Below are 26,478 nucleotides of genomic sequence, written 5' to 3' on the forward strand. Positions count from 1 at the left end.
TCCCAAGGCCACCCCTGTACCTGAAGGCACCTTTTTATACCCCCTGCATACTCACTGTGCTCCGCGTTACCGCCTTTGGGAGCCCTGGATGGGGGGGGGGGCTTGCTTTAGCAGTTCAAACTTCAAAAATACAGCAGGTGCCATCAGTATTTCCCAAACCACGGAGCTGACTGTCATTGAGGCAGTGGTATTGGTTCTTGGCCAAGACCCAGGACGTCAGCTGCTCCTCCAGAGAAGAGCAAGCAGAGCCCTCCGAGGCACACAGCCCTGCTCACTCTCGGGAGCCTTGGTCTCCTGCCAGACAAACTCAAAGAAGATGTTACTCCTGGGCCAGCGTGGAAACAAGCGCACACCCACAGCGTCACCACGTGCAGGTACCCTGGGCCAGCCTCCTGAGGCGGGCACGGGTCCCCTCCGCGGTCTGGATGCACACGCTGAACTGTCCTAACACACAGGACGCAAGGGACTCATTCCCTCGGGGACTGGGACACAGCTCCGTCCCCAAGCACAACCCCAGCTACCAACACACAACTCCTCGGCAGCGTGGCTGTCATTTGGTCCCTGACCCAGGGCAGAAGGTAAAAAAGCTGCTGCCTGCTGCGGCCAGATCAGCACCAGCACATCTCACCTTCTGCTGGGACGCCAAGAGCCCCCCCCAGTCTGGCCACTGGGCCTTTCACCCCAGTCCTGGCTCGGGCCAGCCAGGCAGGAGACCCACCTGGGCCTTTCTGGCTGCGCTGCTGCTGGTCACGTCCGCCTCAAAGGCAGCCGAGCACCCACTGCAGCGCACGCACACCTCCTGCGAACAGACCACGCTGCTGCCCCAGCCAGCATCCCGGCTCGCAAGGCATCTCCTCTCTTCTTTCTCTTTCAAGTTGTCCAGTTGACTGTCAGGTTCACTTCAGGGCAACCATTCTCAGCCTCAAGTTAAGCCGGAGGACAACTTAAGTGCCAAGAGAGTTTTTCCGGCTGCTCTCCCCCAGCTGAACCACCCGATCGCCCCCCCATGCTCTGCTCTCTTTCCATCAACCACCCTCCTCACTGCCCTGGTTTCCCCTCTGCCCCTACGGCCACAGCTCTGGCTCCCATCCCTTCATACCCAGGTGGGTTTTCTGCATCCAGACACTTCAGCCAGCCCCTCCTGAAGCCGCCCCAGCTCCTTTCTGCAGATGGATGAGTCATGGGGGAAGGGAATTCCCCAGCCACCAGCACATGGAGCAGACAATCACTCTCTGCTAGAAATCCAAGGTTAGCCAATTCCCATCCTTTGTCCCATGTCACCGTCATTCCTTTGACAGGGAGAACAGATGCCCTGGCCAGCACAGAGGAGGAGCCTCAAGCCCAACCTCTCCAGGTTTAATTGACATTATTACACTCTGGGTAGAGAAAGCTGGACTGTTTGCTGTCATCCTGGCTCTTCATTTTCTAAGGCACAGGCTGCTATTTTCAAAAGGGTTTTTTGTCATGTACAAGCCACTTCAAGCACTGACCCGTTACTTTCTCAAGCCCGAGAGGGTCCGGAGACAAGGGAACAGCTCATCAATAGCAGGAACCTCGGCTGCACCCCACACAGCTGGCCACCACCAGTAGTGCCACCCTCCCTGCAGACCAGGCGTGCCCTTTTATCTCCAGCACCTCTTTGAAATACCCCAATCTGCATCTTCAAAACCTGCCTTTTGCATCTCAAACTTGCCAAACAAATTAAGGCTCCCAATTTTAAATGCTTATACATGCAAAATATTTTTTGTGTGTCTTGGCTTTGTTGGATTGCTTGCAATAATGACTTAGCTGGTGTTTGTACTGGTGCTACCTGAACACACCCAGCTGAGGCCAAGACTGTAGCCTAGCAGTTCTGGATCAGACCCACTGCCGAACCCGGACAAGAAGCTGTGTGGCTACTCACGCTCCCTGGTATCCTGCTGGTCACTGAGAAAGTGATGTACCTCACGTAATTCTCCAAAAATAAAGAAAAGGTTCCAGTAACTTGGTCTACACAGAGGCACCGAGGAGGATGGCATAATGCACAAGCAGAACGTTACTCAAGCTGTGTCCTAGGCTAGACTGCTAAATCATCATGGAATCCCGACCGGCGCGGGCGGGCAGTGCCCCCCGAGCCCCCAGCCCCATCCCCCCCCGCAGGCTCTCCCCGCAGGCTGCACCATGGCCCCGCAGAAGGAGCCTCCCCAGCCGCTCTGGGCAGCCCGGCCCAGCGCCCCGCCACCCGCCAGGGACACACGTTCTCCCTCCTGCTCAGAGGGAACCGGCCGTGTGGCGGTTTGTGCCCGGTGCCCCTCGTCCCGTCGCTGGGCACCGCTGGGAAGAGCCTGGCCCCGTCCCCTGGGCACCCGCCCGGGGATACCTGCAGCCGTGGGTGACATCCCCTCTCAGCTGCTCCTCTCCGGGCTGAACAGCCCCCGCCCGCTCAGCCCTTCCTCCCCGGGGAGATGCTCCAGCCCCTCACCACCTTCGCAGCCCCCCCGGCCCCTCCCCAGCAGCTCCCCATCTCTCAAACTGGGGAACCCAGAAAATGGTGTATTTGGTGTCAGCTCACAACTCAGCTGAAGATCTGTAAAAGAAAAAGCTCTGTCCCCGACAGGAGACCCACGTTGGACAATGTTCACACCGTCCATAGCTGCGTGGCATTGCTCTGCCCCAGTGCTCACCCTCGCAGTTGAAAGGAGCCCCCACACCACCCTGAGGAACATCTCCAGAGCCTCTGCTCTCACGGCATCAAAAGCCAACTGCTCCCTCTCCCCAGGCAGAGCTCACACTACGCTTGCTTTGGGGTCAAATATTGGCACCTGCCCCTCAGACACAGAAAACAGTTGTTGCCCCACAAAATGGAAAGCCCCAAGCTGGCATCCGTTTCCCGGTACTTCCTTTATCTCAGCCTCCAGCATCTTCTGCTCCTTGCTGAAACAAAGATGGCATCTTCACTCATGGTTACTGATGGCTTCTTCTTTCCCCATGAACTGGTCAAGCCTTTTTGAATGCAAACTGTTAGCGCCCACAGCTAAGGAAGAGCTTGCCACCAAAACTAAGGCGAGCCTCGTTCAATCTGCCATCTTGTAGTTTAATCAAGCATGTCCAATCTTAAATGCTACAGAAAACAGCGAACAATCATCCTCTACTTGTTTGTCACAGGGTTTCCCCCACCTTTATCATTTCAGTTTGGAAAAGATACCAGAGCAGATGAATCCCAGCCTACTTAAGTTTCTTGCAGGAAGTTTTCCCCTTGTCTTTGGCTGGCCTTGTGTTTCTGTGTGTCCTTCCCAGTTCTACTGCCCAAACTGCAGCTCTTCCATGTGCCACCATCCACGTCTCAGGCGCTGACAGACACCTTGCAGATGGGATTTCCTCCTCACCCACAAAGCCTTCCAAGAGATCACTTGGGAGTTTCTGCCTCCCCTCCCTTTGGCTCCTCACCCCCATGGATACAGCCGCCAAAATGCCACTTACCAAACAAAATAATTTGGATGACAGCAAAGATAGGGTTGAAGACATTTATATATAAAAAAAGAAAAAAGTCATATGTACAGACCATTGCCTAAGCATCAAACCCTCCAACTGGCAGAAGTCACTATTTCTGTAACCAAAGTGTACAAAGTGCATGTCTTGCCCTTCTTCTCTCTGTAGCAGGACACAGGGGAGGGGGAAAGGGTCTCTCTTTCTTTTTACTTTTCTACCCTCAAGACAATGAGAGTAAGGTCTGGGTCAGACTGAAGGAGACAAAACCTGTCGATTACTGGGTTATTCACTAGGCAGACTCTAGGAATAGTAGTTTAGAAGAAAGTAAGGGCAGGAAAAGTGTATTTACTTACTTACTTGGTCAGTCCACCCAATGGATTCCCTTAGGAAAAGGAATCTAAGGTCAATTCCCCAGGGAGATGAGTGGGAAGGAAATTATTGAATAGCTGAATAAGCTTTAACTCACAGACCCCATTCAACTACTTCAGGCTTCCCAGATTCATGAATCAGTTTCTATTTGCAGCCCCATTGCTTTGGGTTTAAACATGGACTCCAAAACTGAATCCAATTATCCCTGTGGATTATCAGAGTGGGAGACAACCTCTGTGTCCCCCAAGCTGTTAGTTGCATAAGCTCACATATAGCCCCACACCACTTGTGCCAGGTGGGGATGAAAGGGTTTGGACAGCAAATGAAAACAGCGCCAACAGCAGCTCGTTGCACCAGACCAGCTACTTGATCTAATCCTTCTTGAAAATGGCTAAAAGAGGCTCTTCTGCAGTACTGCCCTCCCCTGCTCTCTCAGGTGGGAAGGCAAGCAGGAGTGCTCTGCCAGCACCGCACTGAAGCGACATGGAACAGGACGAGGCCAAGGAGTGTATGGTTGGTTATGAGCCAGGAAAGCGATGCCATCTCCCTGCTAGGCTACAAAGCACCAGCGTGAGTGCAAATGGCAAGGAGCAGTGTGCAGGGTACGAGGTACTGCAGTATACCGTGCAGAAACTCAAAACGGACGCCAATACAGGAAAGAGCACACAGAATGGTCAATGGACTGAGCCCGAGGAAGACTCACTTCAAGGAGCTGATGTGTAACACATCCCCTATCAGTATGAGGCCCTCCACAGGCTACACACCAGACACCAGTCACTCTGCTTGAGAGCTCTCACTCGGGGAAGGAAACGCTATAGAGTGCAGGGCTCAGGTGTAGCTCCCTTATTATTTGGGCCAGCAAGCTTCCAGGAGACTGCTTTACTCCTATCAAGGCATGCATGGTCTTATTCTCTAAAGTATTCCTCCTCTCAGAATCCCTCCCCTACAGGTGTCAAACTGCTCTGAAGCTGCCCATTCCAGGCTACAGCACCGTGGCTCACCTTGCAGCAGTGAGGTTCTTCTGCAGGGAAAGCAGTGCCTTTCTAATGGACAGTTTGTATCTCTTCGTTCTCATGCTACCATTTTCCTTCTCTTTGTTTCCATCCCACACAAATACCACCATGATTTACTCAAAAATCATTTACATCGCTGTCAGTCTAGCCTAATGAAATACTGAGTTTTTTCCTGTTCTCTGTACCCTATTCTGTATTCTATTTTTGACGTTGTATCAGCTTCCTTCTCAACCCCTACTATGATTTAAATTAATCAGCGTGCCTCACTGCCTAGTACTAGTGATGAGAAAGGATGTTCACTATTTCTGAGATGTGCAGGTGTTGCTGCCTACATCAATGCACCAACTCACACGCGCTGAGCCGTTGTCAGAAAAGCCAGACAGACACACCTGGGAGCAAACAAGTTGAGAGAAGGCTCTGGCACCCTTAAATGCGGGCAGATTTCGGGCACGGCTGCGGAGAGACGATTTGGCTCAGAGAGCAGGAAGCCAAATGTTCCCAAGCACAAGTAACGCAGCGCCCCGGTGTGGCACCTACTGGAATTACACATTTATATGACACCCCCGACTTCCCGGTGGGATCACGAGTTCCAGTCCCTCTGCGCAGCACTCCCTACTCCTCTGGTCACCTCTTCAGCACTCTCACTCTTCACTTACAAGGTGCTTGTCGCTGGCTGTAGGAGAAAGCAAGAGACAGAATTTGCCTTGACCTCCCCTCTCGTACTGAAAAGCTGACAGAACATGCGACCAGCTCCTTTCCCTCCTGGGATCCGGAGCATTTCAGGCAGGTGACTGGACCTGCGTCCTCCCCTCCTCTAGCCCATACACTCACCGCACGGGTAAACCTGGCCGCAAACCCACTCTGTGGAAGAAGAACCAGCCTCACTACAGCAAACCCATGAACACCTGTGCTCTGTGATTGTTCTAGCAACAGGGTACTGCTCTCTGCCGGACAGCTGAGTTAACAGCTTGTCAAGCAAAAGCAAAACAACCAGAGGGCAGACCACTGCCAAATTACAGGGCTATGGAATTACCGTTAGGAGCCACCTCTCCCCACAAGCAAGTCTATTTTGTTCATTAAAATGCAGGGAGCAAATAAGATTGAGCCTTGCTAGCTGCCAGAACAAGGCAGTTTAAGCCAGATCACACTAGGGACTACTCACAATCACAAACTCTTGCCAGGGATCTCTGGAGCGGGGAGACCTGTCACTTTGGCTCGTTTGTACAGTTCTTCAGCGCACAGCTCTTCTGCTCCCTCGTGTTTGCGCTTTGGAGAAGCCTGGTCTGCTTGCGACAGCCTCATTGCTGTAGAGGAAGAAGAGTCATTGCAATGGCTCCCCACCTTTAGATCCCCTCACAAGTATACCCCAGCTCAACCTGCCACAGAGCTGGGAGAAAGAAGAATACGCAGTGCATGAGCCCCGAGACACGTTGCCAGAGCCTCCTTGAAAACTCTTCAAAAAACTTTGTTAAAAACAGAATAATTAAGTTCTCCAGAACAAACACAAAGGTATCCTCCTCTGGCGGAGGACAGCTTAATTGTACCTAACTTGCCCTACAGTGATCTGTACTTCTCCTTTAAGTGGCTGCACATGGTCCCATACAGGGAATAAAAGATTCACTTTAATGAGCTCCTATTCTTCAGCCCTTTTAGAAATGAAGGCTCACTGGGGACTTCTGAAGGAAGCCTAAAGGAAGGTGAATATGATCTATGTTTTCCTAGCTAACTATTCTTCAAAGAAAAGGATCTCTCTCCCATGCCCACAGCCTTTAAGTCAACATGAAACTACCTCAGAAGCACACAAATAGCTCCAACTCACCTGTACTGGTGCTGCAGCCCTGCCCTGAAGCTGAGTCTGTGACTGGACCACTGAGATCTTCCACACACGAAGGGACTGATGCCAGTAAACCTGGAGAAAGGCACGAGGATCATGGTTAAGCAACAAAACACATCTGGGGGGAGAGAAGCCTTTCACACTGAAACACCTTAGTGATGACCGACCAGCCCATCCACATCCTAAAGCAGGATGGCTTCTGAGCTGCACCTGCTGAGCTGGCACAGACACACCACGATCCAGCAGCATGTTTCTTTACTTCGGATGCTCTACCTCGTTTTTTTTCCCAAAGTGAAGAAGGGACCATTGGTGGCACGCAAATAGTGCTGTGCCATCACCAGCTCTCAAAACTACTCTGACTCCACTCCTATGTGTCCAAGAGCTCAGTGGAGCATTCCCTGAAAACCAAGCGAGCAGCTTTGGCAGGGACTGCTTCCCCTTGCAAGAACTGGCCAGAGACACAAGTGCTATCACAACCTTTCCTCCTAGCATTTTATCTCCTACCAAAGACACGATCTTTTGCAACTGTTGGTACTTACAGAGCCCCCTGTAGCGTGACAGCTGCTGGTATATCTGCTTCATGCGTTCGATGTTCAGTCGGCTGGTCTCTGCGTGGTTCACCATGGGTTTGGGGTAGTCCACCCCGATGATGCACTTGGCTGCCTTCTGCACAGACTCAGGCGCATTCCACGGTTCGTAGATATATCGTGAAGGGAAACCCTTTAGCTTGGGCAGATACCTCCTGCAACGCAAGTAAAAAGATTCACAAACACCACTTGAAGCGCAGCAACGCAGCATTCACAACGCACAGAAAGCACCATGCACCTGTCAGCCACCGAACAACTTAGGCTCATAGATCGAGCTATAAAGAAGCCCCAGTGGTATCACTTACTTAACATAGTCACCACTGGGGTCTGTGCGACGTCCGAAACCCACAGGGCAGTAACAGTGGAAGAACTGCTGGAAGAATGCGCTGCATGAAAGCCACATCCAGCTGCCCGCATTTACGCTGAAATCTGCATCCAGCAACAGTTCATCAAATACCTGCAGCAATTTGAAGAAAAGGCAATGACAGCTTCCCCAGGCAGGGCTTCGTGGCAGGAGGACTCAAGATGCCATGTCAAATGGCAGGCACTTAGCTGCCAGAACAGCTCCTAGGAACCCAAACAGCAGCAAAGAGGCAATCTGCTGGCTGAAGCCAGCTGGCTGGTCAATATATCTCACTTCCTGACGCTTTCACATAGGGAGGTACTGTCTGCTCACACTGACAGAGCGCTGGCTTCTCTCTCTCATGCAGCTACAGACTAAATCACTACCTAGTGTTGCAGCAAGCCTTGGGTATCGATTCTAACCTGGGAGGCGTAACAAGTGCAAAGCACCAACTGTGGGAAGCAGGCAGATGCTGCACAGGAGAACAAGCACGAAAGCAAGAACCCCTCTGAAGGTCCGAGAGCATCCTGCCACTGAGAGGCAGACAAGTATCAGCAGTAACTCGCTCACATCCATGCACAGATGCTGTGCTTTTAGCATCTGACCCTATGGCACGCTTTCAGCTATGCTTCGCTTTGTGAGCTTTGTGACCAGATACCCCCACCTCCACTTCTTACCTAGGTCAGTATGTACACTGGGATGGGCCATCTGAAGGGACAGACAGCTCGAACCTAAGAGGAGGGTCTTTTACCTCTTTCCTTGAGAGACTCTAGGCTCAGATTTCACACTCATGGAGCACTCCCTGACTGGTGCAGTGATGGATTATACAATGAGGAAAAAGGTCCAGTTATAAAGCGATACTGAACTTGCCAAGAAAACAGATGGATTGAGAGAACTTTTACAACAAACAAACAAAAAAAGAAGTCCCCAAACCCCCAGTCCATACTTACTACTGGTTCCACTAACATTAGTTATGGTTACCGGAAACTCTTGACACCATCAGAGCCTCACGGCAGAAGGCAGAAAGAAATCAGGCTGTTGGCAGGCCAAGAGCCTGCTAGCAAATCCTCTCTTCTGTGCAACTTTTACATGCAAAGCAAAAGCCATACCTGTGCGCCCATCCTTGCAGCAAGTGCCAAGTAGACTTTTGTTTTCCTTATGGCCTCCTGCAAGTCTCTGGAAATGCCAGACTCACCCTGACTCCTGACTCCCAGCTGATCCAGAGGTCACCCCTGGTCAGGAAGCAGGCCACCGCGTGCCTGGCCAGATGGTGGATCCAGCCTTCCTGTCTCAGTTGGGTCATGATCGCATCAATCCAAGGGAAGCCTGTCTTGCCCTCTGCCCACTTTGCCAAGGCTTCAGGGTTCCTGTCCCAGGGGATTTGGATGCAGATGGGGTTCCCCTCCATGCGATCAAACTTTGGGTTGTTTGTGGCTGCTGTGTAGAAGAACTCCCGCCACAGAAGCTGTCCGTACAGAGAGAGGGGGGGCGTGCTGTTCCGCTTCACCTGTGGAGGAGGGAACAAGGGTATCCACAAGCAGGGGAGGACTAGCTTCATTAAGCTGAGCTGTAAGCCACCCATGCATTTACACACAATTCCCAAGTCAGTTACTGACAACTGCCATAAATGACCTTAACTCCAGATCATCCTTTACCAGAAACCCCAGGTGGCGAAATCAGAGCACTGCTTTCAGCTCACCTGGCCCACTTACCAGCAACTCAAACAACACAAAACTAACAGTAAAGAGCTCTGCACGGCTTGTGACACTGAAGTCCAAACTGAAGAACAAGCACCAGTAGATTTAAGGTCTGCTCGACTACTAGAAAATTAACTCTGCCTCACCCAAGATTCTCTTCTGTAGTAACAACAAGCTTAGCCCAACCGTCAAACACAAGGGAGGCAGCAGTAACTTCTGCAGTTGTTCTGGCACGCTGGCTGGGAACCAGCACCGTGCTATCTATGCACAAACCCAGCCTGCTCTCCAGAGGACCCTTTAGTCTTACCTTCTTATACAGCTCCCAGAGACGATAGTAAAACAAGCGGCAGGACAAGCAGCCAAAACGCAGGTAGGGACTGAGTCCTGTAGGGCTGGCCAGCAACGAATTGGCGTTCATCCTTGGTCTTTCGTAATTTGCAACCCAGGCCTAGACATATTCAGGAGAAATGAGCCAAAAAACCTACAAATTCACAGGACACTGCTAAAGGCCAGGCCTCTGCGTGGGTGGTGAGGATACTCGGGTCTGACAACAGAGTCTCTTCCACTCACCTCCAGCTACTGCTGGGAAAGGTCTCAAGTGGGCAATCCCGATCCCCCACCCCATTCAGGAAATGCAAAACCTTTGCTCCAGGATTTAAATCAGTCATTTTGGCCAAGAAATGGACTAGATTTGCCTTGCATGCAGGAGCTACTAACCCTGAGAGCTCCTAGGGACACAAGCTAATGCAACTGTTTATGTCCATGTACGTTTATCTCATTTCACACCCTAAACAAGAAAAGTGTGGAGTTCAGAGCTTTTTGTGGAGCACTACACTGACAGTTTGTTTCCCCTTCAGCACAAGAATTTATGCTTTGACTTCTACAACTGCCACCAAGCCACCCAGCATTAAAAAGATATAAACTGGTTAAAACCGAGTGATGCCTCTGCACCTGGGACATCTTTCAGTACTTTGAAATTGTTTGCCTTGTGCACTATAATCAAGAACACATGCCCCATAGGAAAAATTTGAGTATTTCAGCCTGGGGCTCACGGAATGCCAGTCAGTGAGAGAACATATTAACAGGCTGACGTGCAAGGGGAAGGTGTCCTTTTATAAACATGTACTTGCACTAATACTTCAGCTAAAGACATGATGAGATGGCCTGCAGCACGGAGCCTGAGCAACGTACATGAGATTTTCCAAGTTTGCACTCCTTTAAAGGAAACTGAGGGGTAGAAATAGGGAAAAGAAACTTGTGTGCTTCAAACAGCATAATTAATATACAGCTCTACTTCTTTGGGTCTGAGGAAGCCCAGGAGCTCCCTGCTTCACACACAACCCAAAATCACAGGAGTACTCTGATACTAAACACTCCTTCCAGAGGTGAATGCTGTGACCATTGCTAGGAAGAGCCAATGCTCAACATTTTTCACTTGGAGGCACAGCCTGCAGGAATCACAACTTAAATAACAGGGGTTACCTTTCTTTCCAAGTGTTTATCCAGCCGTGCTAAAGCTTCCGTCTCCCCTCCTTGCCAAACTGCAGGGGCAAGACCATCTGTAGGAAAGCCTGAGAGAAAGAACTTCGTAAGATTTGAAGCCATACTTAGACAACAGGTATAGATAAGATTAAGCATTAATAACAGCAATAGACTACATACTGCAGTTGCCTAACATGGCTTACTTGCTGCTCTAGTCCTTGTACAGCAGGCAAATCATGTGGAACATGGGGAGAGCCTGCTCATGACAGTGCACTACAAGGGCCTCTCCCTGCAATGCTTCAGGCAGCCCTCTGGGGACTTTTCCCACTGCTCACATGCCAGCACTCTCTGGTTCCTCGGCACTACCCACCCCACAGGGCTCTGCTCCAAAGGCCAGAGCAGCTGGCAAAGAAACATATGCTCCACAGCTCTGTCTTACAAAATACCTTGCTGTGGACACCAGCAGCTCACTAGATGGCCTGGCTACTCCTGGTGAGGCTCCTTATTCTGCTGAAAGCTGGTGCTGGAAAAGGCACTGGATTAGTGCTGAAGAACCAATGCAAAAGGGGAAGCGGGTTCCCTGCACTGCTCCAGGCTGACAGAGGAGCCTCCCCCGCAGCAAGCAGAGCAGTGTAAGGTTGCAGGCAGACTCACATCAGGCCAGACAAAGGAAGGTGATCCACCCAGAACCGCAGCCCTTAGAATACTCCTGTTGGGAAGGCCCCTGCTTTTATGTGACTGCTGAAACTATGCATTATTAAGGTACAAGGTGATATGGAGGTATGACTGGAGCCTCCAGTCACACACACACAGACAGTATTCTGCATGAATCCTTTCTTCCCTTCCATTTAGCTTCACCTCCCTGATGTAGGCCTTGCATTCCTCATGCCTCAGCTCTCTATTCATCCCCTTTCTACAAGGAAAATACAGGACCAAAAGGCATAGCGGGATGAGTGAAAGAAGTTTCTGTAATAGCTTTTGTCTTGCTAAGCTCCCAAATCGCTGCTGCTCTGCAACAACTGAATGAAATGACCTAAGCCTGGAACACTGTTAGTTTACTTCTTCAGGTCAGTTACACAATGTGTCAGAGATGACAGTAGGAGGAAAGCAGCTGGCAAGGACATGAGACATGTGGTTACGTGCTCAGTATAGCAGAGAACATAAGGACAGATGCAGAGCATTTCAGAGCAATGCTAAAGGGGATGCTGTGCATCAACAGCAGTGCAAGGGACAGCATTCTGTTTTCAGAAGGTCTAGCACTCTCTGAAAACATCAGGCTACTTCTAGGGCTAGAGGCAGCCCGGGTCAGATGAGAACACTGGAGTTGTCTTGGGCGCATGCCAGCCATCACTAGATCCGCTTTCAGCTGGCAGTTAACCCTTGCCTTCACTCTCAACACATACCCAGCTCTTCCAGGGATGGAACCCCATACACATCGTCATGGTTCTCCTGGATGTCCACTTTACATGCCTCCATCTGCTGGCTTATTACAGTGCTCACCGGCTTCTTTGGGAGCTCCATACGGCTAATGATGGCCTGGAAGCGCTTGTAGGTGAGGGGTGGCTTGTGGCCATTCAGCTCAATTATTCTGGAGACAAAATAAGCAAGGTGAAACCACACAGCCTCACTACCACAGAAGACACATGGAAATGACAGCCAAACTGCATCCCACTATCTCTGCCCAGGACAGCCTTTCACTTTGGATACAGAAATCCTTACAAACCTAGCTTCCACCTGATGTATCCTTCAAAGGAGTATTAAAAATAATAAAAAAACCAACCAGCCCCCAAATACCCCAGAAAACAGAACCCCAGATACCATTTCATCTCCATGGGGGAAAAAAACGAAAACAGCTTCAGCTGAACCGAGCTTAGCATTGCATCTCTCCCAGGGCTCCTCATCAGACCCCAGTATGAAATCTCAATCTGATTATTGCCTTTCTGTCTCCCCAGGACGGCAAATCCCAGACCTGCATACGTTCCCCCGACACCCTGTGATATCCTAACATTATTCTGACCTGACTTCCTCCCTGTCTGACACATAAAGTCCCAGTGTGGTAGTGACGCCTCCTCCACCTATCTCAGATGAGACAAATCCCAGTTTGCGTCATTCCTCTCTCCCCACGATTAGGGATCGCCATCCTCCCCCGTGCCGTGCGGTCACGAGCGGACCTGCCTCATGTTATTCTCCTGCGTCAGATCACGCTACGGAAAAAAAGACTGCCACGGTTCCCCATTCCTCCACTTCACTAAGCATCCACAGCCTGCCAGGGCCAGGCAGTCTGTTTTTCCCCGGGATGGAGGGCTTTAAGAAGCCCCCCGGCAAGGTAAGCTCCCCCAGGGTGAGAGATGCCAGTTCTAACCCCCGCTCCTGCGGGGAGAGGAAGGAGTTAACAGCAAAGCAGCCAGCCCAGGGCTCGCCGGCATTACATAAAGCTGAGGCGGCCAGCCCCACCGCCGCACCGGGGGCGGCAGCGCAGCACAGCGCCGTCCCCGCCCCACAGCCCGCAGCTTACGCAAGGGCCGGGCTGACAGCCGGGACCGCGGGGCCGGCCGCCGCCATGTGCCTCCCCCCCGCGGCAGCACGTGTACGCGAGGCGGGGCGACACGCCGGTCCCCAGCGCCTCTCACGTGTGCTGCGGGGCCACCGGGGCACCCGCGGCCGGGGACAGGGCCCGCGCCGCCCCTCCCCCCGCTCCGCAGGCCGGTCCGTCCCCGCAGGACCGGGACAACTGACGAGTTGTGAACGCTGGGAGAAAAAGCCGCTACCGAACAAGCGGGGGCAATCCGGCCGCAGGGCGTGCGGAACACCGCACATCGCCAGCGGAGGCTACGCAGGTGACTGCAGTGCGGGCACAGCACCGCCACACACGGCACAGCGGGCAGCCTCACAGGCAACACTCGGTCCTGCACCTCCATACCAGAAAGCACGTCCTCTGCTTTCGCACACACACACTTTTCCCGCTGGCTGACCCCGTACCACCCCAGGGATGGCAAGAGACCACAAAGTCTCACAAACACTATACTACCCACCACAATCTTCCCTGCAACCTATGCTCATCACTGGGGTCCCCCCACAAAACCAGCCAGAGATCCCCAGAAAATCAGCGTTGCCACTGGAAGAGAAGTGAGGCACTTCCAGTTACTGCATTCTGGACAGGCTCACATGTTCCCAGAGAAGTTCAGAGCTTTGAAAAACATGACAAAGCTGCACCATGTTTGCCCTGAGGTGCTGGGGATAGGCACAGGGAAGCCACTTCTTTAACACTGCCCCTTTTTTCAGTCCTCTTCCAAAGATCTGCTGAGGCTGCAGCTCAGTCTGAGATCTACACTATTATACCACATCCCAGATCCACAGCTAAAATTTTTGACAACAGCCAGCCACTTGGAGCAGGTCGCTGTGACTTGCAGGTGGATACCAGTGTCTTGCATCCAACATCCTCAAGCACATGAATACGAGTGAAGTTACCTAGTACAGCTCCTAAATTCCTGAACAGACAGTTACTGGGTCTGGGACGCGAGTCTTTTAAGGGATAGGGCTAGGACAAGCTGCACATTTCACAGCACCTGACACTGGCATTACGTGTAACAATGTGAACCTTCCGCAATACTGCCATGAAAAGAAGTATCAAATATTGGGTATGATACAATACTGTCCTTCTAACCCAGGCAGTACAATCTCACAGGACTTTCCCCGATGACAGAAAAAGGGAGCCCCCCTGGATTTAATACTCCTGTTTCATCCGTCTCCCCCAGTGCAATCCACAGACTACACGTGGCAGTTATTCTTCTAGTTTTCTTGAAGCGGAACAGAAGAGCAGTATCGCTGCACTTGTCACACAAACCCTAAGCTTTCTGGCGTTAGTGAGTACACACTAAAATATCTGTGTACCAGACTAGCAATATATCTGCCCAGCACTATCTGCCAGCAGCAGCTCGATGCCAGAAGTTACAAGGGTCTTTTTGACTGTCAGTCATACAGTCACACTTTACCTCAAGAAAGCAGGCAACCAAAACCTGATCAAACACAGTTCTGGCGCTTCTAAGATTATACAGTATCCTACAGTCAGTCACCTGTGACTGAAGTGTCTGCAGACTTCAAACACACACCCTCACAGGTGTCAGCTTCTGATTCACAGCAGTGGCCCAGCGGGATGGCTACCAGGCGAGGGAAAGCTGCTTGCCTCAAAAAACTGACACCTCAGCTCGCTTGCTAATGACAGGGCCCAGTTCTGGCATGGTACTGAATGTGCTCCCCCCTGCTTCCTTCTGCAAGGAAAAGCTGGCTGCCAGCAGCACTCGGCAAGCAGGCTGCTCAACAACCCGCCCCGCTACCAACTCACGCAGACTATTTAGTTAGCCTCGCCAGCTTATGCAATTGCTCTGATCTAAATCCTCACTCCGGAGAGCGCGTGTAGGGCTACGTGTAAGTAAGACAAGGGGTATTTCTACAGATTCAAAGAGGAGACTGAGAGATAACCAGCAGATATTCCACACAAGGCTGGACAAAGGACAAACAATTCAACTTCCACAGAATCACACACATGAGCAGGTGAAAGATGAAGACCTGATGACAGACTAAGTACCAGCACAGGGGGAAAACACGTGACAGCACAGCACCATGCAAGACAGACACAGATAACAAGATCTGGCAGGCAGAAGTTTGACTTCACCTTTTTAGATGGAAATAAAGGACTTTTTTGGTGTAATTATGAACTGCAGAACCAGCAAGGTACTCTCCCTTCTGCAGGGCTTGGTTCCTTTAAGTTAGTATGTGCTCCTATTAAAATGCATTTTACTATCATTTCAGCCTTAGGCTAGAATATTTGAGGAAAAGCTGCTCCTGACGCATATTGCAAACATACAAGCTCACAGTATTCTTTCCTGACCTAAACCACTCCCCATGAATAACAACACAGGCCTGTCCAGGATTACAGAAACCACAATGCTGACCATCAGCAAGCAGACTACAGAGGATTTAGATGCTAAGGAGAAAACAGGCAGATCCAGAGAAGAGACAAAACCACCTGTCAGCTGGAAGCTGTCAGACAGAATAATTGTTGAGTAAAGGCTTCGAGCAGGCTAAGCTGATACCCAAGCGATTATTTTTTCTGTCTGACTTCTACAATCTGAACATCGCTAATCTTGACTGGGAATTCCTAGATTTTTAGGAGTATTTTCCAGCACTGATGCTGATTTTTTTTATAGCCCTCTCCTTGTTTTGAGGGAGAGGACAAGAGGACAGAAAAGATGCTCTGCTAATCACAGAGCTACGCTGGCAGTGCCAACAAGGAGCATATTGTAATCTTCCTCCTGGGTAAAACCGGTCACATTTACAAAGAGCCTGTTCAGTTCACTTGTGAATGTTTACAAGGAGCTGGTGGAGGTGGTACTGGGAACACACTGCAGGGGACAAGGGAAGAACTGCTGGAATCATTTATGTAGAGGTGAAAGATTAGTCTAAATTGTTTAAAACCAGCCCTGACAACCTTGTCAGAATCTTGATTAAAGAAAGATGAGGAGTAGGATGCCACGTTACTAGTTACGCAAGAAAAACAGTAGGGTGAGCAGAGGGACAACACATACACAAGTCTTCTAACTCACGGTAGCATGACTGGAGAGTGAAATATTCTAAGGGGGGCTTCCAGGAGAAATACAGTATTAGAACTGTATTACCACCTGCTGAGAAATCTCAGAGATGCCAAGAACCAGGACATGTCAGAGTAACTGGAGACTTCAGCTGTCTCCACACAAACTGGGTAGCTGTCACATGCTGCTGCCTGCCAAAACCCAATTTTCTAGTTGCCATAAATGACTGCTCCATGGAACAATTAATCAAGAACCCACAAGGAAAGGCAATTCATTATTTGATCTTATGCAGTGCTAAGGTATAGCTGAAAATGTTAGTTATCACTTGCCTGCTCTAACTGTGACTTTGGCATGCATCAATTTAACATCCTTCCAGGAGCAACAATAGCATAATGCATAAAACCAAGGAAGTGTGCTAAGCAAAGAGAACAAGCTGAGATGCAGAACACTGACAGACAACACAGAGATGATTTGAAGATGATGTTGGGGAGAAAAAAAAAAATAATTCAACAATTGCACACAGACCATCAAAAAAGATTTCAGAAGGATCACAGGAGTCAAAACAATTAAGGAATAGCATCAGCAAAGGTAACAGAAGGCAAAATCTTTCTGAAAAATGAAGGCCAAATGAAGATGGGAAACCTCCAAACTTTGGTAGGTTAAATCAAAAAACACAAAAGCAGCCTCCCTGCACCTCCCAACCCAAACAAAAGTTTACGAAACCTTTTAAAAAGAGCCTAAGTAGTAAAAAAATAAAGTAATAAAAATCCATTACAAACACTTCAGTATATTTGTAGGGCTGAGAGGTGGTCAAATCAACAACAACAACAAAAAAAAGCAGAGACCATAACAGCACAGCGAAAATACCTGCATTTATTTTTGCAGGTGTATTCACTATGGAGGTATACAGGGAGGTTATGACTCCAAATCTTTTCCAGGGAATTTATCAGATGTCACAGACTGGGAGGTCAGGAAGAAGCACCACAAAACAAAGCTACACTTAACAGCAACAGCTTGCCAGGACCAGCGAGCATTTATCGAGGAGTTATAATGGACATCAAGAAATACCCAAACTACATGTTACAAACATGCTGCGTGTAACACTTGCCGTAAACCTGTTCAGATACTAAGAGGAAAAAAAGGGAAATATGACTCCAGATTTAAAAAGCATTTCAAGGGCATCAGAGGGACAACAGAATAGAGTGTGATACATGCATTAGGCAGATGGGTAGAAAATACTAATGGAATCAGTGAATGCATGGGTATACGCAATATGCTGGAGGGTTAATGTGGCCTTTGTAAAGGGAAGTTGTGCCTCAAAATCTGTTTGTGACATTTAAGCCTGTGGCAAGGGAGATTCAGTTGATACGCTTTACCTGAATTTTCAGTAGCCATTTGACTTGATCTCTCACTGGAAATTTTTAAAGAAGCCACAACAAATTGGGATAAAGGAAAAGGTCCCCGCAGACAGAAAATTCTTTGAGACACAGTACAGAGCAAGAACGAACATTTCCAACAGGAGGAGAAATCCTACACAGAGTTGAGCTAGGGTTTGTGCTGCTCAACATTATTCATAAAGTATCTGGGAAGGCACAAAAAAGAGCATGATGATAAAGTTCACTGACGCAATAAGCTATCTGGGATGGCTACAGATGAAAGGCAACTTGAAAATTCCCCTTATACACCACATGATCAGCTGACAAAAATATCAGATGAAATGCAGCGTTGGTCTCGCTGTTTCTCCATATTCATAGCTATGCAATCTTCAACTTACTCATACAGTAGCAGCCTCTCAAATAGCTATGACCATTCTGGAGGAAAGCTCTAAGATATTAGTTAAGCAGCACTCGGAAAAAGCAAGAAGAATGCTAGTTACTATTAGGAGAAGACACAAAACATTATAGCACTACAAAAATCCATGTCACTCCTACATTTTGAATGCTAGCTAGAGATTTCATCACTGCTCTCCATCTCTAGAAACACCCAGAAGTATAAAGAAAGGTGACAAAAACTTAGAAGAGATATGGAACTGATTCCACCTGAAAACTTAGGCAAACTAGGAAAGATGTGAGGGGCGTTGACATCGAAGGGGTGAGAATGTAATAAGCATTCATGGTCTCTCTCTTCTAATGCAAAAATTAGAAAGCAGCATCTGCTCATGAGACTGGTTCAAGAAGAATCCCTCTCGGTCCAAAGACAAACATTTCCACAGAGCATGTGCTAACTGCAGAGCTTCTTCCCATACGAAATTATGGATGCTGAAGATTTACAGGCGGAAATCTACATTCAACATTTCTGGCACAAGTCATCCAAAAAAAAAAAAAAAGCAAGCAACCTGTAAGAATAGTATTGAAACATGGCTAAGCATACCTAGAGTCTTAGCTGAAAGACTGTCTCCACTGTTCAAGGAGATCATATATATATATGTAAATGTATAAAACTCAACATAAAGGCAAGGCTCCCCCATACCAAATACAACACTACAAAAAACAACAGACACAAAGCATTCAGGTTTTAGAATAAGGTAAGTTTGCCCCCATCTACCTTGTTCTACTTCTTCCAGCTGTCCTGGTACATCCATCAGTTAAAAGCTCTGCCTTCATAATCTGAGACAACAGCTCAACTACGTTTATTACAATGAAGAGGAAAAAAAAAAAAAGCAGCCCATGCAGTGAGGACATGCTGAAGGAGAACAATCAATAGGACACAGCTGAGCAACTTAAATGACTGCCAAGTACAGAGTTTAATAAGCTTGAGGCAACACCTTTCTGTACATTCACGTCACTGTCAGCACTTTGACGTGCTCTAATCAAAAGTGCAAGGGCGCAGAGTAATCCTGTTGACACCTTCCAGGCTCACACAGGATGACAGTGATCAACATACAGCGATCAGCGTAATGGAGGAGATGAAGTCTTCCCAGACGCAACAATCCCAGTCTAGCCCAGGCATCACCTCTACCCTTGCTCCCCCCCCCCTCCCCGTACCTGTCCAGGTCATAGAGGGTGTGGGAGTTCTCTATCACCACCTCCACACCAGCCTCCTTGGCCAGTTTGACGATAGCTGCATCTCTCTCCTTACCAAATGGCTCCGAGTCATATTCGAAGGTGAGACGAGTGACTCCCCATTCCTGCAAGAAACACAATATGCACAGCTGTCACAGAAGACTCTTTCTAACCAGCACAATTACGAACCAGGATTTCAGAATTCCTGGACAGTGTTACATCCTGGAATCTTAGGGAAGGCTCCTGTGAGCAGTCTGGAGTCAAGATAACCAAAGAATCAACAATTTTATCAGCTCCAGCAAGCACTGCATCTGCTATGCAAATTCCTAAATTTCAGGTTTAAAACACATGACAGGAGGTTTGAGTTCTTCTCTATTAATGTTCTTAGGTTTCAGCTCAGTCCCCAAGCCTAACAACAACTTGTTTTGTTGCACATGCTGCCCATGAGTAACCCTACCACCCTGTTCCAAAACGTGCAGAGAAACCATTTCAGAGAAATCTTTCAATAGGAGTTCCACTCAAAACCCTGTATTTTTATGTGGAGACTACCATTAAGTAAGACCAAAACACTCTAAATTTTTTCCAATGTCTCTTTAAAGTCATCACATCATAGAGGACCAGCAAAAAAAACAGGTAATGGGAAATGCAGGACAAAGGATGGCAACTGAGTGAACCTTTCTGGTCAGCACAGTAGAGTATGATACTGCAATTCAGATTTAAATTAAAGTCCTAACTTTGGGGTGTTATTTTACCCTAGTCAAGCCACGTACCTATTCTAAATCTTCACACCTTTAAGAGATCCCTCACAAATTACATGGAATAGGCTTTATGAAATAGCATTCAGCCTCTTCCAGGCTTTTCCAGAGCACAGTTTGCTCTCAAAGACTATGGCCTAGTTTTCCTCAGAAAATGAATCCTATGAGAAGAGGTTTAATGGTTTCCACAGCGACTCTCCCGAGACATCCACCAAGCAGAGCAGCAGCCCACAGATTTGTTTAGCAAACACTTTAGTCAAACACAGCCAGAAATCTAGAAAGACACTTAAAAAAACCCTCACACAGCTAAGATACAAACCACATTCTCCAAGTGAGGCAGTCCAAGCCATCTCTGTATATAAAGTACAGTCTTTTGGAACCAGAAAAAAAGCACGAAGAACAGATGCAATTAATTCACTAAATGCCACTAAAAAATAATGCTGAAGATGAGGAAGGGAATTTAGAAGCAGAAAACAACTGTACAAGTCCCCTTCTTTTCTAAACTTTCAGATTCAATCCTAAAATTAGTATTAGGAAGGACAGAGAACCAAAACAGTTATGTACCATTGAACATGCATTTCAGAGATGTCCTCCACTCCTTTTTCAAAATAAGAACACGACAGCATCTGTAGCTCAGAGCAGGGGTCAGAGAGACATGATCCAGCCCCTGTCCTGCTCCCGTGTGATTTAACAGCTTCGTTTTAAACTTTTCTTTCTTTTGTAAGACAGACAGCATCAGCTAGAAGGCTTGGAAAAGATGACTTTGGTCTTGAACAGACATATATTATTGCCTTGAAACTAACAAATGGAATAAAAAACCATTTAAGGCTAAGAGAGATTTTAGGTAACAATACAGAACTTCAAATTCAGGTATTTCCTAAAGTTTTGAGAAGCCCACCACACGGTGTGCTACGGTAGCACACAATAAGCAGAGCACAACCAAACAGAAAACAGTAAGCTGTATAACAATGAATTGCTGCAGATACACAAAAGAAAAGTCATGACTGACTTGTCTCTTAGTATCTAGCCTATAGCAAAGAAAAACCGCTGGGGGAAAAAAAAACCACACCAAAGGGACTGTGAGCAAACTTCAGTGAACAAACGACACGCTTTTCTTTGATAGAAGAGGTAAAATTACAGATGTTTGTTCAGAGGAAATGAGACAAAAAACACCCCTGCAAAGGTTAACAGAGAGCTGACAGGTACACTTCTCCTCAGGGTACCCGTGCATAATAGTGCCTTCACGGTGACTGTTACCAACACCATAGCTCAGCTACTGGCAGCAAGAGCAGAAATTATATTAGGTCTAAGTGATGCATTACCACGTGACATAACTCTCCTCTCTACCACAGCTGACAGCAAGGCATGAGCCGCTGCTAATTCACTGTTCAGTGCAGCAGCTCTGGAGAGGCCTGAATCCCCAGCAAAGCCATACATTTACCATATAACAGCATAACACACACCCCCTCCCCACAGATGTTCTTTTCAGCTCTGCTGCAGCACATCTAAGATACTCATCAACTCATCTGCACAGGCAAAACAGACTGCATCAAAAGGCAGGTCTGTCCGACTTGACAACCACCTCTCCCAAACCTCACGCTGCCAACTATGTTTTCTTCTTTGACGAAAGCAAGCATTTTCCTCAAAGTTTCAATTATCCTGTGAATCCCTGAACTAAACTAAGCAGGGCATGAACTACTACTAGTGAGAACTTATTTACAGATCAAAAGATAAAAATAACCCAAGATTCTGAAAAGGCTAAAAACGGCACATAGTTTGTGTCACGTTAAGATGCGGAAGCCAAAGTAAGTATCAGTGCCCTTTCTGACCTGCATAGTCGGATTCCCCTCCACAGTACTGCCCTCCTTGAGAAAATATGTATCAGAACCACTTACAGCAGGAGGGTATAGATTCAAGTTTACCTTTCCTTCTCAGCAGCTGGTCTTTAGCAGGCTTTGGGGACACTACTTCTGTCAACCATACGTAAGGTGCAGTCCACATGATAAACCCAACTCCTAAGACTATTGTGAACCATGTTTTTTTCATTTAGCTTTGTCACTCTAACAAAGACACCATCAAAAAGCTTCAAAAACAATGGGAAATACAATCTCAGAGCAGGACAGAGAAAAATGATACTGCTTGATGAACCCTGATATTCAAGGAGACACTCCTGCCAGCCCTGTTTCTTGATCTGCAGCACTGACATATTGCTTCAGAAACGTATCCCACTAATTCATCATCGGCCACTGCGTATTCCAGCATCCTAAATGGTACATCAGCAGGAAGCTTGGACCCAAGCTTTATTCTGCTGCTGAGCTGACTGAACTGCAGTCTTGAATAGGAGGAGGAAAGGAAGGTCAGCTAACATAAAAGCTTCTGAATTTTGAGATTTTAACACAAAGCCCTATTGGCAATTCACATACAGATCAATATGCTTTTTCAGTGATCTGTAAAGGTGTATGGACATAGCAGTCTTCCTGAGTAAAAACTGCAAGAAAAAAAAACCTGCCAGCAGGAAAAAAGCTCTTAACACAGAGGAGTCAATGTGTTACAGTGCAACTCTGTGAGACCAGACTACAGAAACTAGGACCACCATTCAAAAAGAGAAGCTCAAGCACCCTGGTACTACGTTACACCCTACTACTATATTTTTTTCCTAGTCTGAGTTCAAGAGTGTATCTGGCTCCGAAGCTGGCCCTTAGGGATAGTAGTTCGTTGCAGTTACAGAGAAGAGTTTGTTATAGTGAAGAATTAGGTATAGTTAGAGAAGCTGAGCGGATTGCCAACAATCATTCATCAGTGACAACAAGGACAGGACCAGGACATCAATTTTTCTTCACTATGTTCCAGAAAATTGTTCTCTTACTTTAAAGAGCCTTGGGAAGACATCTGTTGGTTGCCCTCGCACAACAAACAAGCGAGAGCTGAGTTTCCTTAAACTGTTGTCCAGATCTTCCAGAGATTGGAGCAGAAATCTGCAGAGAAGAAACAACCGCAGTTAGTGTCAGTCAGTCCAGTTACAGCTAAAAGACAAATGAGGAGAATTTGCATGGGACTCCAGCAAACCTGCAACACCAAATCAAACTAAAAGTTAGGACAAGAAACAGAAAACAAGAATTCACATTCATCCCTGGTCTGTCTGCCAACTGCTATGAGACTGCAGCACTAGCCAGCTCCCAGCCATTCATATGCACGTTCTGCTTGTCCAGCTGCAAGAGGTTTCCAGGATTTTCTTTTTCCTGCAACACCCTTCCCACGTTCTCTCTCAGAGCTGGCAACACCCCCCTGCCAGCTGCTCTCTCCACATTATGATACGGAGAAAAGCATAAACCATGTAATTCCCTAGTATATTCGTTCATGGGTTCTGGGGCAGGAGGGATTTTGCATACAAAGTAGAAAGATGTTTATACACTGCTCCAAGGAAAGTAATGAATTACTACAAGAGCCATGCAAGTTTCACAGTTCTGGCTACGAATACGCAAGCAGCAGAGGAAAGTACATTCTTAGCCCATCAGTAGCACAGGACTGGGCACCAAGATCTCCCAAGGCAAGAATTACGTGTCCTTAGAACAGCTGCAAACAGAACTGCAATTTATCTTCCACATGAAGCTGCAGAGATGACAGCATGCCATACATTAATCTATTCCCTCCTGCCCCAAAACTGTAAAAAAGTATTTAAGTGCTTTTTGCATTTAATGGTGTGTCTTACTAACCCCCCCCTACACTATAAACCACCAATTGTATAATCTTTGCTTTCACAGCCACACATCACCCCATCTATGTCGTAACTTCACTTCGTTTTGTCTAACTCTGGAAAAAAAGACACCAGCTTTAAAACCAGTCCCTGCGACAGCACGTGGCACTGCTGGCAAACTCGCAACCCTTTGTAAGCGAGCCTGCCAGCCTCCACCTCTCCGTCATTCCTGCATGCCCGCTCTGCAGCGTGACCTGCAAGACATGAGTATCTGCATCAGCTCCCTTAAGACCACACACAGCTAAGGAAACATAAGCTACAACTGCCCTGCAAAGTGGGTAATTCCTCTCTCCTCAGCTGCACTGCCTATAATGGGAACTGCAAACTTTGAGCTAGAACAAGCTCCCTCTGCAAGTCCTGAGGGAGAAAGGGACTCGGGGTTCATGGAAAGAAGGGCCCAGTATCACAGTACAGAAGATCCAGAACCAGGTCTGGGTAACCTAAACCATTCCCCTACCCCCGGCCCACTTTCCGTCTATTAAACATGAATTATCAACTTTCTAAAATTTAATGTTCTAAAAATTAAACAAGGTTTAACCCTATATGGCTTACACATGCTGTGCAGTTAAATAACAAGGGATTTTCAACATGATACGTTTCTGAAACACAAGCATTTGCTTTTGGAGCATAGAACTCTGAATACAAGTAATCACATTAAAAAAATAGCAAAACAAAGCCAAGGCTCCCAATGGGAACTCTGCTAAATAAGTAACTCGCTACCACATTTTTGTCTAACAGGCAGTGGTGCTAATCTCCGACATCTGCAGTAGCCACATACCTCCAGAAAACATTATTTTTAAAAACTTCACCTGCTCATATATTCCACGAGTACAACATAAACAAGACCGCTACCTGTTTCCTCCTCTCCTCACAATGCTGGTTGAGAGCAACAAGGATTAAATGGATCAGGAATTAATCTTCTGGGGGCACTGCTTTGGTTCTTCCAAATAAGGACAGTTAGCATCAACAACAGCACGTGAACGGCATTTCAGTCTGCTGCTGCCTGTAAAGAGTCTATGGAAAGATCACTTCAGGCTCCTAGATCTTAAGCTGTAACAGAATCCACAATCTTCTATACTCGGAACAGCTACGTTGTGGTCATTTCTGCGCATTTACAGTTTTTAAGCCATCCTCTGATGCAGGTTCTAGAAACGCTTCGAAACCCCCCACGCCTTTTCATTCCTTAAGATGAAGCTGAGGTAGGTGCACAGCAGAAGCCATCAGTCACAACTACAGTCTCCCTTACGCACAGCCACGTGACATTTCAAAGAGCACTTAAAAGGATTTTTAGCCAGGTGGCTGCCCATCCGACAGGGCAGGGGGAGATCTGCTCTGCTTGGACAGAGAGGAGCCCTGCAGAGGAGAATCCCTACCTGGATTGGGTTGCCAAATGTTGAGACAGCCAAGACCCAGCACGACAGCATTATGTAATGTTACAGGAGGTCTGGCTCGCCACACATTTTCCTATTTGTAGAGAGGGGAAAACCCCAAAGCTTCATCTCTACCACCCTAGCAGCAACCAAAGCATATTTCTGTAAAAATCTGAGGGACAGGTGGAAGGCAGGTGTGTGCACATGCCTTCGCGCACTCGGAGGGCAGAGGGAAGGCATGGTGCAGTCTCGCAGCTCTAAGCATTCTTTGCGCTTGTCTCTAGATTCAGAGGAAAACATTTCCTAAAGGTATAAACGTCCATCGGTCTGCTGCTCTCATACACTCGCCCAGCTCGTAAGGAAAAAGTCTAATGCCATTACATAAAGTTGGACGGCTCCATTCCACACGGTCAGGCAACAGAGCCGTGAAAACCGTGCCTAGGCCAGCCGGGCAAGGCGGCCTCTCCCCTGCACGGAGGGGACCGGGGGGAGGAATAGGGGGGCGGGGGGAGCAACAGCGGGGCCCGGCTGGCCAAAGGCATCGCGTGCTGAGCGGCACGGCTCACCCACCGCCCCCGAAAGCGCACCGACTGCCGCGGGAGCCCACACCACCGCCCCCCCCTCGGGCCCACCCGCGGCCCGAGGGCCCGGCGCCTCCTCACCGCCAGCGGTTGATGCCCACGGCGGAGGAGGCGGCGAACCAAGGGTCCAGAATATAGATGCAACGGAGGGACGCGGCGTCTCGCAACGCTTCCTGCAACGCCGGGTTATCGTGGAGACGCAGCCCACGGCGGAACCAATGCACCGAGCAGCAAAGGGCCGGGCCCGCGGCCGGGCCCAGAGCGGCCGCCGCCGCCATCGCCGCCGCCAACTGCCGCCGCGGCCCCTGCGCTCCGCCCGCTTCCGCCCCACCCCGCCGCACTGATTAGGTGCGACAGCAGCCAATCAGCGTGGCGGGGTGGGGCGGAAGCGGGCGGAGCGCGTGCCTGAAGGCGCTCTGCCGCCCCCCAGCGGCCGCGGGGGCGTGTGGCTGCCGCCCCCCCCCTCCAACAGCGATCCCTGCTGCCAGCGTCGCTCCCACCCCTCATCAGATCCAGAGAGCGACCCCCGGCTTTATTCAGCAAGTTTGGCCGTTACAAGTCACTACGCGAACATAAAATAAAGATAAAATAATCGTCAGTTTCCGTTAAAAAAGAAAAATAATTTCAGGGACCCT

General features: G+C 48.5%; 1 protein-coding gene across 1 annotated transcript; it reads right to left on the reverse strand.

Moving 5' to 3' along the window:
- Positions 1–3,489: 3,489 nt before the first annotated feature.
- On the reverse strand, positions 3,490–26,164 carry CRY2 (cryptochrome circadian regulator 2). The gene is made up of 12 exons (XM_040600518.1): positions 25,925–26,164; positions 23,005–23,113; positions 19,366–19,508; positions 12,197–12,381; positions 10,794–10,882; positions 9,619–9,759; positions 8,810–9,121; positions 7,577–7,728; positions 7,224–7,426; positions 6,670–6,759; positions 6,013–6,154; positions 3,490–5,523 (listed from the first exon to the last, which is right to left on the reverse strand). The coding sequence occupies exons 1-11, from the start codon at positions 26,119–26,121 to the stop codon at positions 6,015–6,017; spliced, it is 1,761 nt and encodes a 586-aa protein (XP_040456452.1). The 5' UTR covers positions 26,122–26,164; the 3' UTR covers positions 3,490–5,523; positions 6,013–6,014.
- Positions 26,165–26,478: the final 314 nt, after the last annotated feature.

This window comes from Falco naumanni, chromosome 7 (genome assembly GCF_017639655.2).
Source record: "Falco naumanni isolate bFalNau1 chromosome 7, bFalNau1.pat, whole genome shotgun sequence".
Classification (NCBI taxonomy): Eukaryota; Metazoa; Chordata; class Aves; order Falconiformes; family Falconidae; genus Falco; species Falco naumanni.

What these genes read in the sequence shown, in the direction of transcription:
- CRY2 (XM_040600518.1), bottom strand. Translation starts at nt 26,121, where the DNA reads ATGGCGGCGGCGGCCGCTCTGGGCCCGGCCGCGGGCCCGGCCCTTTGC. An exon ending in GTGGGCATCAACCGCTGGCG is followed by an intron (nt 23,114 to 25,924) that starts GTGAGGAGGCGC and finishes TCTTCTCTGCAG; the next exon opens with ATTTCTGCTCCAATCTCTGG. An exon ending in GCTGGGAGTCAGGAGTCAGG is followed by an intron (nt 7,729 to 8,809) that starts GTGAGTCTGGCA and finishes AAATTGCTGCAG; the next exon opens with GTATTTGATGAACTGTTGCT.